The 15,462-nt window shown below is 36.8% G+C and overlaps 1 protein-coding gene across 2 annotated transcripts in view; it reads left to right on the forward strand.

The window, feature by feature from the left end:
* The window catches only part of LOC127859035 (uncharacterized), a 29,222-nt gene extending 21,224 nt beyond the window's left edge, over window positions 1-7,998 (forward strand). For both annotated transcript variants that reach the window (XM_052396420.1, XM_052396421.1), the window contains exon 4: window positions 3,903-7,998. In XM_052396420.1, the coding sequence (XP_052252380.1) occupies window positions 5,298-7,871 (2,574 nt within the window). In that variant the 5' untranslated portion in view covers window positions 3,903-5,297 and the 3' untranslated portion in view covers window positions 7,872-7,998. The remainder of the gene's footprint in view (window positions 1-3,902) is intronic.
* The last annotated feature ends 7,464 nt before the right edge of the window (window positions 7,999-15,462 follow it).

Here is a 15,462-nt window from a genome sequence, read left to right on the forward strand (position 1 = left end):
AAACCTTATAAGTCAATTATAACATCATCAAATCCTTACATTAAAAGATACATCTTCTTGAATTCAATTCTTGGCATTTCAATATTTTTCATTTACGAATATATTTTTGTTAAATCAGGTCGAGGCAGCCAAAGTTATTGAGTGCACAAACTATTACGGTTTCTTTGGCGATGTATTGAAAGATTTACAGTAAGAGTAGAACATACATGTAACCACTACCGTTATTATTAATATTGTAGAAAGGGAGTATGAAATCAGGCGGGGGTGGGGTCAAAGACCGCCACACCGATCAATCTAAAAACAAACGGGCGAATGCGTTTTTGTACTCGTTTTGTTTTCATTTATTTTGTTTATTTCTATGAATTATTTTATCATATGAACGCATCAGTCAGATGTTTCTCGATTTGTAAGAGCAAGTTTTTTATTATCTTTTCTTCTTACATTCTGATTACGTTCGATTGGAATAATATCGCATTTCATTAATCGTATAGAGGAAAGGCAGGAGGCAAGATGCCCAAACAATGCGTTTACGTGACAAATGAATAACAACGTATTAAATATATGTCAATGAAATGCCATGTAAGCATACAAGTTAAATGTTACCATCTACAATCGTGCTCTAAAATCTAGTAATCCAGTTTTTGGTACAACCGCCGCAATCCGAAAATTAAACACCATCTAATCACGTTTGTGGTCAGCTAGCCTGAGTGAGGACTTGCCCCTGTGCCCCAGTAAATCCATCCATGATTTATCAAAGTTAAGGTCACCTTCTCCAACTAATACATTTATTGCAATAAAGTTATTATAGTACTATATTCTTATAAGCATCAAGGCAATAGCTAAACATAACATGGTATATCATTTGCAAAACTATGGTCCACATTGAGCCCACCTGAACTTGCCATTATAGCCTTTCAATCTGGATCACTTATGGAGAAACATGAGTGGGACCCTTGCATTTTATTCTGGGCCCCAGAGCTCTAGTAAAGCTCACAAACTTGAAGTGACGTGTTGGGGGTCAACGTGGGTTAATTTGCTTTACGATTATCTTTGGACATTATATGCTGAAAATATTGCAAATCGGTAGTCAAACATCGGGTCTATTCTAGGAGGGGGATGTTCCAGTTATAGTTAATAATGGGCTCGAATGAGTTAACTTTGTGGGACGAGTATTGGCTTTCAGATTGGGATTCATGTAAGGTAACATAAATGCAACACTCATGATTTATGTAATGGTAATAATTTCATTATGTATCCAGCTTTTAGGCCCATTATGTATGTTAGACATGGCAAATCTCATGTTGTTCCATCATGGTTGTCACGTTCTAGGACCGGTACTGGCATTTATGAAGTGAAACCACATATTCTTCCTTGCTTTATCCCACGCGGGCTTATTACTATAAAGCCCCACATCGAGCCCATATTTTTCTCAGTCACTACCCATATAAGGCCTACATGGGCTTGCTTGGTATGATCATTATGGTCTTTCCAACAAGGAATGTGTTCAAAATGTAATGGTAAGAAATAAGATATATATCCAACACTATGCTGATACTGTATATATATATATATATATATATATATATATATATATATATATATATATATATATATGCCCACGTAAATCTGGTTGTATACCAACATCGGATCACGCGCTGGAACCTATAATGGCATGTTTCATCTTCCATGATACCAAATGGGCTTGGTATTGTCGAATTATACAAAGTTGGTCAAACATATCGTGCTTTGGTCAAGTTATAGTCCATATAAGGCCCACATGGTCTTGTTTTGTGGGAGGCATTATGTTTTTGCTTTTTGGTGGAATCCATTAGGTAACTTAATGGGGCACGCTAGGATTTCATGAGGACAAGATAATCCAAATCGGCCCCACATTGAGCCTCTAAAACATTTCAGTCGAGATTAAGCACCTGTAACACTCACGTGAGACGACGAGCGTGAACATATATTGGCTTATTTGCAATAGACAAACATGGTCCCGTTTTGACCTGATGAGGACAAGCAAAACATGGGTTCATTGATGTATTTTTCATCGGCATATAGCACAAAGTAGCCCAATAGATACCTTTATTGGCATACTTGGTGGGAAGTCGTACTCTGAGACAATATGTACATAATGAACGATTGACCTTTGAATTCTCGTGATAGTAAATGCAATCAATATACATATCTTGCATAAGAAACGAGGTTTTATCCGGGGAAAATATGCGCATGAAAAAAGGTACATGTTTTCTGTTTGATTTTTTTTTTATTATTTAACAAGCAATATTTATTAAATGTCTTAAGCGTTGAATTTACACGCAAAACAAGACATAACTTTTTGTCAAAAATAAGGCAAAAACATTGTGTGTTTGTTGCTGGCGGCAAATTTAATTGGCCTTTTTACTATTTATACGAACGTCACATTGTAAAAGCAAAGCTTCTCTTGTTCTTGAAGCGATTTTTGATTTTTTTAAACACCCTAATTCTAAAAAAAAGGTGAATATTTAAAATAGGAGAACATTTGTTCACGTGAAAACTTGTATTTTCATGTTGATACTTAGTTTTGTAAAAACAAAAACTTGAACAGAGTTGTTTTATTTTCAATTTGTGTGATAGTCCGTTTAACGATTTAAAGAATGTTTTATATTGATCATCTCGATTTTATTTCATGCAATAGGATTGCAAGCATATTTGTACAGTATTTATACTATTATGAAATAATAAAAAAATAAGCAAGTTGTAAATACAAATCTCATTCATGAACAGTTTGATTTGATACCACATGTTCATCTTAACTGGACATGCGTGTTCAATTTGTACCATAGCGGAGAATTATTACTCAATCCCACACAAAATGAAAACCCGTTACATCCCTATCATTCATTAATTGCGTATCAGTGTGTGCATGAGTCATTCTTTTTAACTGTCGTTTTTGTGCCATTCAAAACCGCCAAAACACCAAAGCTACAAAAAGACAACTCCCGTAATTTCATATCGGCGCATACATTTTACTCTCTGGCGTTTTTTCATCTTTGCGCATTTTAAATCCGCATAAATGTCAACACGAAAGAACGAAACATTTAATTATTTTCTAACGCAAACATATATCGTTTTAGTATATTGTTTGCGCAATTAAACCCCGTCAACACGTCACACGAAAGCACGACGAAGGCTTAAATTGTCGTTCCGGTGCCTATTTTTGTCGTTCTGGCGTATTGTCGTGTTTGCCACCATAAAACTGTCAGCACGTTAATGAGAACTAGACGACATAGTCCATAAGTCCATAGTATCAGCGCATGCATGTTTCGTTCTGATGTGTTGTCAGGTAAGCGCCTTTCAAACCCGATAACACGCCACAACGCTACTGCAGAATTCAGTTATAATATGTTACTATTCTCGTGCACGTTAATTTTCTTAAAAATTTCTCATAAAAACTAGTGAATGTTTCCAAAATCTGTGCACTTAAATTTACATGTGAAGAATGAAATATGTGACATTGATATTTTGGGAACTTATCTCATAAATAACAAGATATAAGCAATAATAACAGTAGCATGTGTTGTGCTAATTATGAACTGTGTTGTTGGGTAGGGGCCTTTCAAAAACGCTATCACGCCACAACGACATTTTAGAATTCAGTCAGAATATGTTACTATTCTCGTGCACGCTGATTTTCTTGGAAAGTTTCTCATTAATAACAAGATATACTCAATAGTAACAGTAGCATGTGTTGTGTTAATTATGAACTACGCAAAGTAAGAAGTACTTTAAAAAATATATTAAACGAAGGTAATACTTATAGCGCAAACAATATAGAAACAATAATTATTTCAACATTAATAATAAAAACAATATACGCAAATTGTGTACACCATGCGACAGAATTACATGTATTATTTCAGACTTTCTCGGAAGGTTAATACAGTTCTATATGAAAACAAAGAATACTGTGTCTGTTTCACCTCTATGGGAGGGTCGTGACAAAACCATCTGGGATGTCTTTGTGCAACCGAAATTGAGCCATCTTACAATCGAAAAAAATGGATCTCGAAAGAAAACAGACACCGTGATAAACCAATATAAAGAAATATTTTATAAAGACAAGAAACTTAATGGTCGTGTGTTTGTTCAAGGAGAACCCGGAAATGGTAAATCTACATTCCTCACCAAGCTTGCGCTTGACTGGTGCGAGGCGGTGTATTTACACACTCCTGGACACAAAGCTACATTTACTGATGTTGATACCTTCCATAAGTTCAAGTTTCTATTTCATTTATCTCTAAGAGATGCAACTTGTCAACAGCATGAGGTGATAGAAATGATCAAAACACAAATTATCGACATGATTTACACCGGTGATAAACGCGAAGAAGTATTCAATCTCTTACAACGAATCATGGAAAAAGAGACATGCATTGTAACTCTGGATGGTTTGAACGAGTGGACATATCAGATGAAGACATATGTTTTACCTTTCATGGCAAACTGTCATACACATTGCTTATTGTTAATATCAACGCGACCATGGAGAATGGCGGACGAAAGAATCAAGGATTCTGAAATTGACACGCTATTAGAAATTGAAGGAATTACTGATCCAGAAGAGCTAACAAAACTCATAATAATTAGTCTTCAAATTGGTAATGACAAAACACACGATCAATTCATGAAGTACGTTATTGAACATCAATTAATGCCGTTTATGACGTCACCATGGCTTCAGACGCTGCTTGTCAGTTTGTGGATGAACAATAAGGCATTAAGTTGTTCATTGACAGAAATAAATTGCATTCTATTGGATCTTCTCTTTAAGAAGGCAAATGCAAGAGAAGGCTATTTTATAGAAGGAACTTCCATTCCGTGTTTATTTAATACAAGGTATATTAAGCCGCATGTCGATATATTTAATAGCCTTGCCGCGGTTGCTTTTAAATTAACGTATGCATCCATAAAATCTCTAGTGTTTACAAAATGTGACTTATCGAGTTACATGTTCAAAGAACAAATAGAATTCTGTCTCAATGCTGGTGTGTTGACGCAAAGGTACAGGCCCGGCAAAGCATCAAATGATTCGCAGTTTTCATTTGTTCATGAGACTGTTCAGGAATTCTTCGCTGCATTTCATATAGCAAATTCAAAGGAGGATATTCTATCAAGAGTCCTGCTCGAAAATAAATATGATGTTTTAGAACTGAGCCAGTCAGTTATTTATCTTTGCGGGCTTGACTGTGAGAAAGCTAATAAACTGATAAAACACTAACGAAGAGTTTCTCGATCATGTTAATCACGGACTGAGCATGTATATTATGAGATTTTTTCAGACGAAGAACTTATCATTATTTGGAACAGACAATTACAGAATGGAAAATATTTTAAAATCAAAACATAATCCGAGAGAATATGGTTCACGTTGTCAGGCTGTATCAGTCTTATTCCAGCACATGCTGATCAAAGGGTACTGTGAGGCTAAAGCCAGTGGGCAGAAGGACATTTTTCTGAAGTGTAGGGACTACACATTCCATTCAGATCTCAATGAGACAGAATCAAACACACTGCTTGATATTCTTATGTTAAACAAGTCAGATGTACGGACACTTATAGTAGAAAGAAATAGGTTACACATAAGCAAAGTCTTTGAAGTCATTCAACAGTCCATGCATTGTCTTAAGCGCGTAATGACGAGGCTGACTCCGAAAATCAACACAATATTACATAATTTGAGAATACGGGAGCTGTATTTTATTGAAAAAATCGACGTTTCGTCATTTTCTATTGTACTTCCAACATTGCGCAAGTTAAGGTATTTATACATAGAACATTCAACTTTTATGGACGAAATAGTTCTTCCTAGTACAGTTCAACATATTTGTTTGTTCAAGTGTGCATTCACTGCCTTGTTTTTTCGACGGTTTATGATAGATTTATCGTCTTTAAAACACAAAGTTTGGTGTGAGTTCATTGGTGTGGATGTAATGGATTACAATACGCATCTACTTCAAACAGAGTTTATGTCCAGCGTAGAAGTCCTCGGCACGGGTTCAAATGTACGTATACCTGAATTGAGGTCTGAACTATTGTTATGCGACATGGCGAAGATAACTATAGTGGTGAAAACTTGCAGTGTCGATCTGTTTGAACAATTTCGCGATACAAGTATAGGAGTTTTACATCTCAGAACTGCTGAGTGTGCCTCGTTTGCTTCAAGAATTATACCCACACTTAACAAGTTAACAAAGCTTCAGTTATGGGGGACATATACGGGAAGATTCGATCTAAAGCTCCCTGATTCTTTACAGTTTATAATTCTGGAGGAAGGCGAATGTTCGTCTGAGTGGCTTTGCGGCATGCTGATCACGCTGTCTTCAATAGACCATCATGTCACTTGTGCGCTCGGTGATGTTGAATTGCAGTCAAGTACAAAAGCCCGTGGCACAGATTCAGCAATACATGGACCAGACATGCGGTCTGAAATATTGTCATGCGACATGTCTAAGATGACTATATTTGTTAAAACTGGCAGTGTGGAGCTGTTCGAACATTTTCGCGATACAAGTATAGGAATTTTAAGTCTCAGGACTGCTGAGTGTGCCTCGTTTGCTTCAAGAATTATACCCACACTTAGCAAGTTAACAGAAATTCATTTATGGGGGACATATACGGGAAGATTCAATCTCAAGCTCCCTGATTCTTTGCGGTTTATATTTCTGGAGGAAGTCGAATGTTCATCTGAGTGGCTTTGCGGTATGCTGATTACGCTGTCTTCGATAGACCATCCCGTCACTTATAAGTTATGGGGTGTTAAATTGCAGTCAAATACAAAAGCCCGTGGCACAGATTCAGCAATACATGGACCAGAGATGCGGTCTGAAATATTGTCATGCGACTTGTCGAAGATGACTATAATTGTTAAAACTGGCAGTGTGGAGCTGTTCGAACATTTTCGCGATACAAGTATAGGAATTTTAAGTCTCAGGACTGCTGAGTGTGCCTCGTTTGCTTCAAGAATTATACCCACACTTAACAAGTTAACAGAAATTCATTTATGGGGGACATATACGGGAAGATTCAATCTCAAGCTCCCTGATTCTTTGCGGTTTATATTTCTGGAGGAAGTCGAATGTTCATCTGAGTGGCTTTGCGGTATGCTGATTACGCTGTCTTCAATAGACCATTCTGTCACTTGTGCGCTCCGTGATGTTGAATTGCAGTCAAGCGTGGAAGCCCTCGGCACGGGCTCAAATATATGTATACCTGAATTGAGATCTGAACTATTGTTATGCGACATGGCGAAGATAACTTTATATGTGAAAACTGGAAGTGTGGATCTGTTTGAACAATTTCGCGATTCAAGTATAGGAATTTTGCAGCTCAGGACTGCTGAGTGTGCCTCGTTTGCTTCATTTATTATACACACACTTAACAAGTTAACAAAGCTTCAATTATGTGGGACATATACGGGAAGATTCAATCTCAAGCTCCCTGATTCTTTGCGGCTTATAATTCTGGAGGAAGTCGAATGTTCATCTGAGTGGCTTTGTGGTATGCTGATCACACTGTCTTCAATAGACCATCCTGTCACTTGTGCGCTCTGTGATGTTGAATTGCAGTCAAGTACAAAAGCCCGTGGCACAGATTCAGCAATACATGGACCAGACATGCGGTCTGAAATATTGTCATGCGACATGTCGAAGATGACTATAATTGTTAAAACTGGCAGTGTGGAGCTGTTCGAACATTTTCGCGATACAAGTATAGGAATTTTGAAGCTCAATACTGCCGAGAGTGCATCATTTGCCTCAACGATTTTACCCACACTTAAAAAGTCACAGGTCTTCATTTATGGGGGACATATACGGGAAGATTTGATCTAAAGCTCCCTGATTCTTTGCAGTGTATAAGTCTGGATAAATGCAAATGTTCATATGAGTGGCTTTGTGGTATGCTGATCACGCTGTCTTCAATAGACCATCCTGTCACTTGTGCGCTCTGTTATGTTGAATTGCATTCAAGCGTAGAAGCCCTCGGCACGGGTTCAAATGTACGTATACCTGAATTGAGGTATGAACTATTGTTATGCGACATGGCGAAGATAACTTTATATGTGAAAACTGGAAGTGTGGATCTGTTTGAACAATTTCGCAATACAAGTATAGGAATTTTTTGCAGCTCAGGACTGCTTAGTTTGCCTCGTTTGCTTCAAGAATTATACCCACACTTAACAAGTTAACAAAGCTTCATTTATGGGGGACATATACGGGAAGATTCAATCTCAAGCTCCCTGATTCTTTTCAGAATATAAGTCTGGAGGAAGTCGAATGTTCATCTGAGTGGCTTTGCGGCATGCTGATTACGCTGTCTTCAATAGACCATCCTGTCACTTGTGCGCTCTGTGATGTTGAATTGCAGTCAAGCGTGGAAGCCCTCGGCACGGGCTCAAATATACGTATACCTGAATTGAGGTCTGAACTATTGTTATGCGACATGGCGAAGATAAGTTTATACGTGAAAACTGGAAGTGTGGATCTGTTTGAACAATTTCGCGATACAAGTATAGGAATTTTGCAGCTCAGGACTGCTGAATGCGCCTCGTTTGCTTCATTAATTATACACACACTTAACAAGTTAACAAAGCTTCAATTATGTGGGACATATACGGGAAGATTCAATCTCAAGCTCCCTGATTCTTTGCGGCTTATAATTCTGGAGGAAGTCGAATGTTCATCTGAGTGGCTTTGTGGTATGCTTTTTTTTTTTTTTTTTTTTTTTTAAAACCTCTTTTTTTTTATTTTATTCAATATCATACATATAATGTAAACATGTATATGATCACACAACACAGTGATTGTATAAAGCAATACAGTTCAGACATGTTATACATATACAAGATACACTCATATATATATATTATTTTTTATTTTTTTTTGAGAGAAAAGAAAAGAACAACAGAGAAATAGTTGTGAAAAATGATGAGTTGTAAAAAGTCGGAAGAAAGCATACTGTATTTGTGTGTTTTGTTGGCTTTGTGGTATGCTGATCACACTGTCTTCAATAGACCATCCTGTCACTTGTGCGCTCTGTGATGTTGTATTGTAGTCAAGTACAAAAGCCCGTGGCACAGATTCAGCAATACATGGACCAGACATGCGGTCTGAAATACTGTCATGCGACATGTCGAAGATGACTATAATTGTTAAAACTGGCAGTGTGGAGCTGTTCGAACATTTTCGCGATACAAGTATAGGAATTTTGAAGCTCAATACTGCCGAGAGTGCATCATTTGCCTCAACGATTTTATCCACACTTAAAAAGTCACAGGTCTTTATTTATGGGGGACATATACGGGAAGATTCGATCTAAAGCTCCCTGATTCTTTGCAGTGTATAAGTCTGGAGAAATGCAAATGTTCATATGAGTGGCTTTGTGGTATGCTGATCACGCTGTCTGCAATAGACCATCCTGTCACTTGTGCGCTCTGTGATGTTGAATTGCAGTCAAGCGTAGAAGCCCTCGGCACGGGTTCAAATGTACGTATACCTGAATTGAGGTATGAACTATTGTTATGCGACATGGCGAAGATAACTTTATATGTGAAAACTGGAAGTGTGGATCTGTTTGAACAATTTCGCGATACAAGTATAGGATTTTTTTGCAGCTCAGGACTGCTTAGTGTGCCTCGTTTGCTTCAAGAATTATACCCACACTTAACAAGTTAACAAAGCTTCATTTATGGGGGACATATACGGGAAGATTCAATCTCAAGCTCCCTGATTCTTTACAGTATATAAGTCTGGAGGAAGTCGAATGTTCATCTGAGTGGCTTTGCGGCATGCTGATCAAGCTGTCTTCAATAGACCATCCTGTCACTTCTGTGCTCTGGGATGTTAAATTGCAGTCAAGCGCAAAAGCACGTGGCACACGTCCAACAATACATGGATCAGACTTGCGGTCTGAAATATTGTTACGCAACATGTCGAAGATTACTATAGTTGTGAAAACTGGCGGTGTGGAACTGTTTGAGCAATTTCGCGATACAAGTATAGGAATTCTGAATCTGAAAATGGCCGAGGGTGCCTCATTTGCTTCAGAAAGTATACCAACACTTAACATGTTAACAAAACTTCAATTGTCGGGTACCTATACGAGTCGCTGTTTTCTTCAGCTGCCCTTTTCTTTGCAGTTTATAAGTCTGCTGGGAGTTATATGTTTATTTGAATGGCTGTACAGTTTGTTGATCACGCTCTCTTCAATAGATCATCTTGTAGTATGTGAGATGTGTGATGTTCTTATGCAGGCAAGCGCAGAAATCTATGCAGACTATTCAAATAGGCATGTCTCTTCTCTGCGATTGGAAATACTATCACATGATATATCAAAAATCTCGATAGTTATGAATATGGTCAGTATTGAACTGTTTGAACTATTGCGTGGTACAAATATAGGGAACCTGTGCTTGAAAGCGTTGATTTGGCCTCATTAGCTTTATTTATTGTTCACGCCCTTAACACGTTAACAAAGCATTTATTGTCGGGGACCTACACCGATCGTTGTGATCTTCAGCTGCATTTCTATGTGCAGTGTCATATGAATTCTCCTCAATCACGTTATTTAACACTAGTAGGAGCAAATTTTAATTAAATTAACGCTATACTTCACCTCCTACAAACATGAACTAATCTAATTTGATTAGAGCGGTCACGTTCACGGGGTGTATTTTCCATACACCCCGAACAATTTCAATAAACATATCAAAGTCAACAAATGGCGTCTGTTTGATAAACTGATAGATAACTTTTGTTAGTAAATTATATGTGTTGCATACGGACACACTGACATTAAAATGATATTCTATTTTTCCTACAATCTGAAATAAAAGTATTCATGAGACAATCACAATATTAGCGTTTTATTGTTAAAATCAATAAATCAACGTGGGCAACACATCAATAAAAAAATCGAAAATATTATAATTACAAGTAGCTAACATTTGAGATGTTTTGATATCGATAGCTACTAAAACTGTGAAGTAGATTAGATTGATGGCACTATTTCAGCTTTACAGGATTCATACAAAAATAGTATCCTCCAATTACCTTGTATCGAGCGGTAAAGTAAACAAGCAATAGAATTTATGAATTAATGCAAACAATGCCACAATGAACGATCAACCGCTAAATATGTATTTAATTCCCGTTAAATCCATGTCAAAATTGTTTATTTACCACGCAAAGCCGATAGTTCCATACCAACTCATAAATTACATCCACCACGCGCGCTGTTTACCTGGAATCGACGTCACATCCGAAAAGAAAGTGTACACAATTGTAATCTGCATTAGGCCAACACAATTTCGAAAATTCGATTCACTGAACATATTTAAGTTTGCTGAAACAGTAATTTCACTTGTTTATAACTTCTAATTATATATTTAACAAGTGTTTTTATCGATAAATCTTTTAAACAACATTGACACGTAAAAGTGCTCAATAATTTCATAAACACAAACGCTCGCAATTTGTTCAACTACATAGTCGGCATATATGTTTCTTTTTAAAGATTTGATAAAATAAGCATCAAATCGGGAAGGGTTATACCCACTGAACATGTGTATGTCACCTATTTTTGCGATGTTCGCACACAGATTGTCCCTTGCAACATTTTCTGAGAATCACTAAGCAATTTATATGGAAGTTACATGAGGAGGATCGAAAAAAATTGAATGGAATATGTATACATTCGGATTATAACCATTTAAGTAAGGTTATGAAACGCAATTATACTTCTTTTTTTCCTCATTTTTGCCGTGGCTGTATTTATTTTTAATCGTAGTAATGTAAGTGAAACAAAATACTCGGAGCGCATGCGTGTGACGTTTTCGCGAGAGCCGCGTTCTCACTGTCACAGTGATCGAAATTAGGCTACGCGCAATATAAATGAATCGTACGATATAAACGACACGCTTACCTCAATGACAACTTTAAGCCAATGCTTATAACAAAAAAGTTTCAACGATATGCACTTTCATTTTCTGTTTTTCCATCCCGTTCTCGATATTTATTGTAAACTACACTATTTTTAATAACGTTTATATCGAATGCTAACCATTCTTACTTAAACCACGATTAAGGAAACCATAATCCTGTCCCCGCGACTCGTATTTCTATGGAAGTTTACAATCATGCATGACAATTGCAAGCGCACAATCCGAAATACGTTTATGAATCGTTCTCTGCTTTAAAAATGTTTAACAGTTAAATAAAATTAACACGTCCGACTTATCGTCTTTCAATCCAGATAGTTTAAATGAAAATGGTGTGTTTCGTCAGAGAAATTACGTTTCACGACATACTTCATATATTGCGTAATTAATTGAATGAAAAATAAAAGTACGGAAAGCCGATTTTGACATAAATTTCAGTGGAGAAGCAAAAAAGGATTATATATAATATAACCGATCACACATGGATGAGCGTTGCCGCACATCTTAATAGCAAACATTAAAATAATGGCATGCATATTAAAATTCTGCGATAACTATGGTTATCATCAAATGCACGAAAATAATCGGTTTTCAAATTAATTTGATCTCCAAACTCATTCAATCCTGCAAAACCATTGAGAATCATAAACACAACAACGAAAAGGCAGTCGGTGAGATATACTCGTTACACTGTAAGTAACTGATGGAGTATGAGATATGCATTTCAGTAATGTTATACCATACTCGAGTTGCGCTCTTCAACGGAATGAACTTACTAAGGGTGTATACCCCATACACCATCAGTTACTTACAGTGTTAATAATAATAATACACATATATGACGTCTTGGTATATGTACGCCTGATAATTGTTTAAAGGCAACTATCTCGCAATTCCATTTTACGTTTTAGAAAACGATAACTTGATTGGGAACTTCGTTGACGCGATTGTATTACCTTGTACCACCATCGTTATGGCGGATATGTTTACAAGACTGTACGTGTTCAATAGCAAAGTTCTGCTCTCTGTTTGTTTGTCTGTATATAATACATATATAATAATGGGCTTTTAGATGCAAGTGAATGCTACGTAATCTCGAGTTATAAAGTGTATGAGTAGGTATATAGTGTATGAATAGGTTTATAGTGTACGAATAGGTATATAGTGTATGAATATGTATATAGTGTATGAAAAGGTATATAGTGTATGAATAGGTATATAGTGTATGAATAGGTATATAGTGTATGGATAGGTATATAGTGTATGAATATGTATATAGTGTATGAATAGGTATATAGTGTATGAATAGGTATATAGTGTATGAATAGGTATAAAGTGCATGAATAGGTATATAGTGTATAAATAGGTATATAGTGTATGAATAGGTATATAGTGAATGAATAGGTATATAGTGTATGCATAGGTATATAGTGTATGAATAGGTATATAGTGTATGAATATGTATATAGTGTATGAATAAGTATATAGTGTATGAATATGTATATAGTGTATGAATTGGTATATAGTGTATGAATAGGTATATAGTGTATGAATAGGTATATAGTGTATGAATAGGTATATAGTGTATGAATAGGTATATAGTGTATGAATAGGAATATAGTGTTTGAATAGGTATATAGTGTATGAATAGGTATATAGTGTATGAATAGGTATATAGTGTATGAATAGGTATATAGTGTATGAATATGTATATAGTGCATGAATAGGTATATAGTGAATGAATAGGTATATAGTGTAAGAATCTTACTGCATTTTTATAAAGCTAAAGGTTGCTGTCATACTCTCTGTTTTGGCTTTATGTCCGGGCCTTCCACGATATAATGGCCTAGTTACGCAACTAGATAACCCAATATGAAATTTGCTTCAATTTTGACTTTTCTGTACATGAAACGATTTGAAACCCAGTTGGAACTATCCTTTTGATCAGACTGTCTACACCATCGATACACAATTTCGTGAAGAACCTATCTTCTACAAAGCACGGTATATATTGTAAATTGTTGTTCCATGTACAGCGGAATAAAGAAGAAAACTCGAAATTCAAACAAAAATATCTTCTTTTGGATTCCGTCGAGAGGCGATCGTTTCAAGTTGTGGACAACGGCATTCTGTTGGTGCTACTGCTGCACTTTCTGCTTTCAGTGAGATATGATCCGCATTTAGGGAATGTACCATGGAACTTCCAATGCCGTGTTTTTTCACGTGTAAATATTACGAACATATTAAACACTAGCAAGCTACTATATTTGGTACATCAATGAAAATAAAAATAATAACGCTAACAGTTATTACAATACTCTGTAGAAAAAAACTGACCTGTAGTGTGCGGTAAAGTCCTCCTGCATTAAACCGTGCAAATTGACCAGAACCTGTTATTTACATAATCTTCACGTGCGCATCGCGCATCAATTTGTTTTAATCTTGACTCATTACGCCGGTGAGTCACAAAATATGAACAGATAGTTACTCGCCATTGCGATTTACAGCATTACTGTGAAAGATCGATTTGCATGCGTTCGGGGTCTTTATCACAGCTGAGGAGAATGATAATGCTTACCGTACACGCAGTGCATATCAGAAACGAAACGTCAAAAATAGTTGTGGTCCTATAAGCTAATAACACAAATGCAAACTGTGAGAGGGATTGGAATCGTGCACATTTAACATGTTATATTTTCGTCTGATTGCTGCTCGTTGGCCGAAAGTTGCTCAACGGGCGGGATCCCCAGAACTAGGCGAGGTGAAAAATCGCGACATCCTACACCAGCACAGAACACCAACCTTAAGTCAGCTACAAGTTATTATCGAGGGTCTACACGTCAGAAAAGAAAACGATGGCCATAGTCACACGTCGCAAAATGTGATCATTGTACCGGATCGCAAATTCATCAGCGCAAATCACGGACATCAGTGAATTTTATGCAGTCGACAGTGCACACCGTTTTTATCGCTACGGATCTATAGGTCAGTATAGCAAGTCATGGCCAATACCTCAAACCTCGGTTATCACCGCAGGTCATTTAGTCAACTACCCAAACCATGTTAAACATAGCGGGTTATACCTTCAGCAACGCAAACCGTCGTAATAACCACAGATAGTGCAGTCAGTAACGCACTTTTCAATCGTCAGCGCCGGTCATAAATCCAGCAGCACAAACCACGTGGATCATTGCAAAGCCCGCAGCGCAATTCTCGATCATACTGGTTTTCATCGTGATCATCGAGTCTGAAGCTCAAGCGAAATACATGGACGTATTGATTGATTGCTGTCTACATGGTACAAAGGGACCAGACTATCGACAACCAAATGTGATCGAAGGTACTTCTTCCACTGTTCGTTTTATTCATGCTACGAAATGCTGTTAACTAAACACTATGGCAAGTAAATGAAGTCACACTAACCATCTATCCATTTGAAATATAGTATGATCAATCATCCAACCAAGTAATAATCTAGTTAGGAT

This window comes from Dreissena polymorpha, chromosome 14 (assembly GCF_020536995.1).
Source record: "Dreissena polymorpha isolate Duluth1 chromosome 14, UMN_Dpol_1.0, whole genome shotgun sequence".
Lineage (NCBI taxonomy): Eukaryota > Metazoa > Mollusca > Bivalvia > Myida > Dreissenidae > Dreissena > Dreissena polymorpha.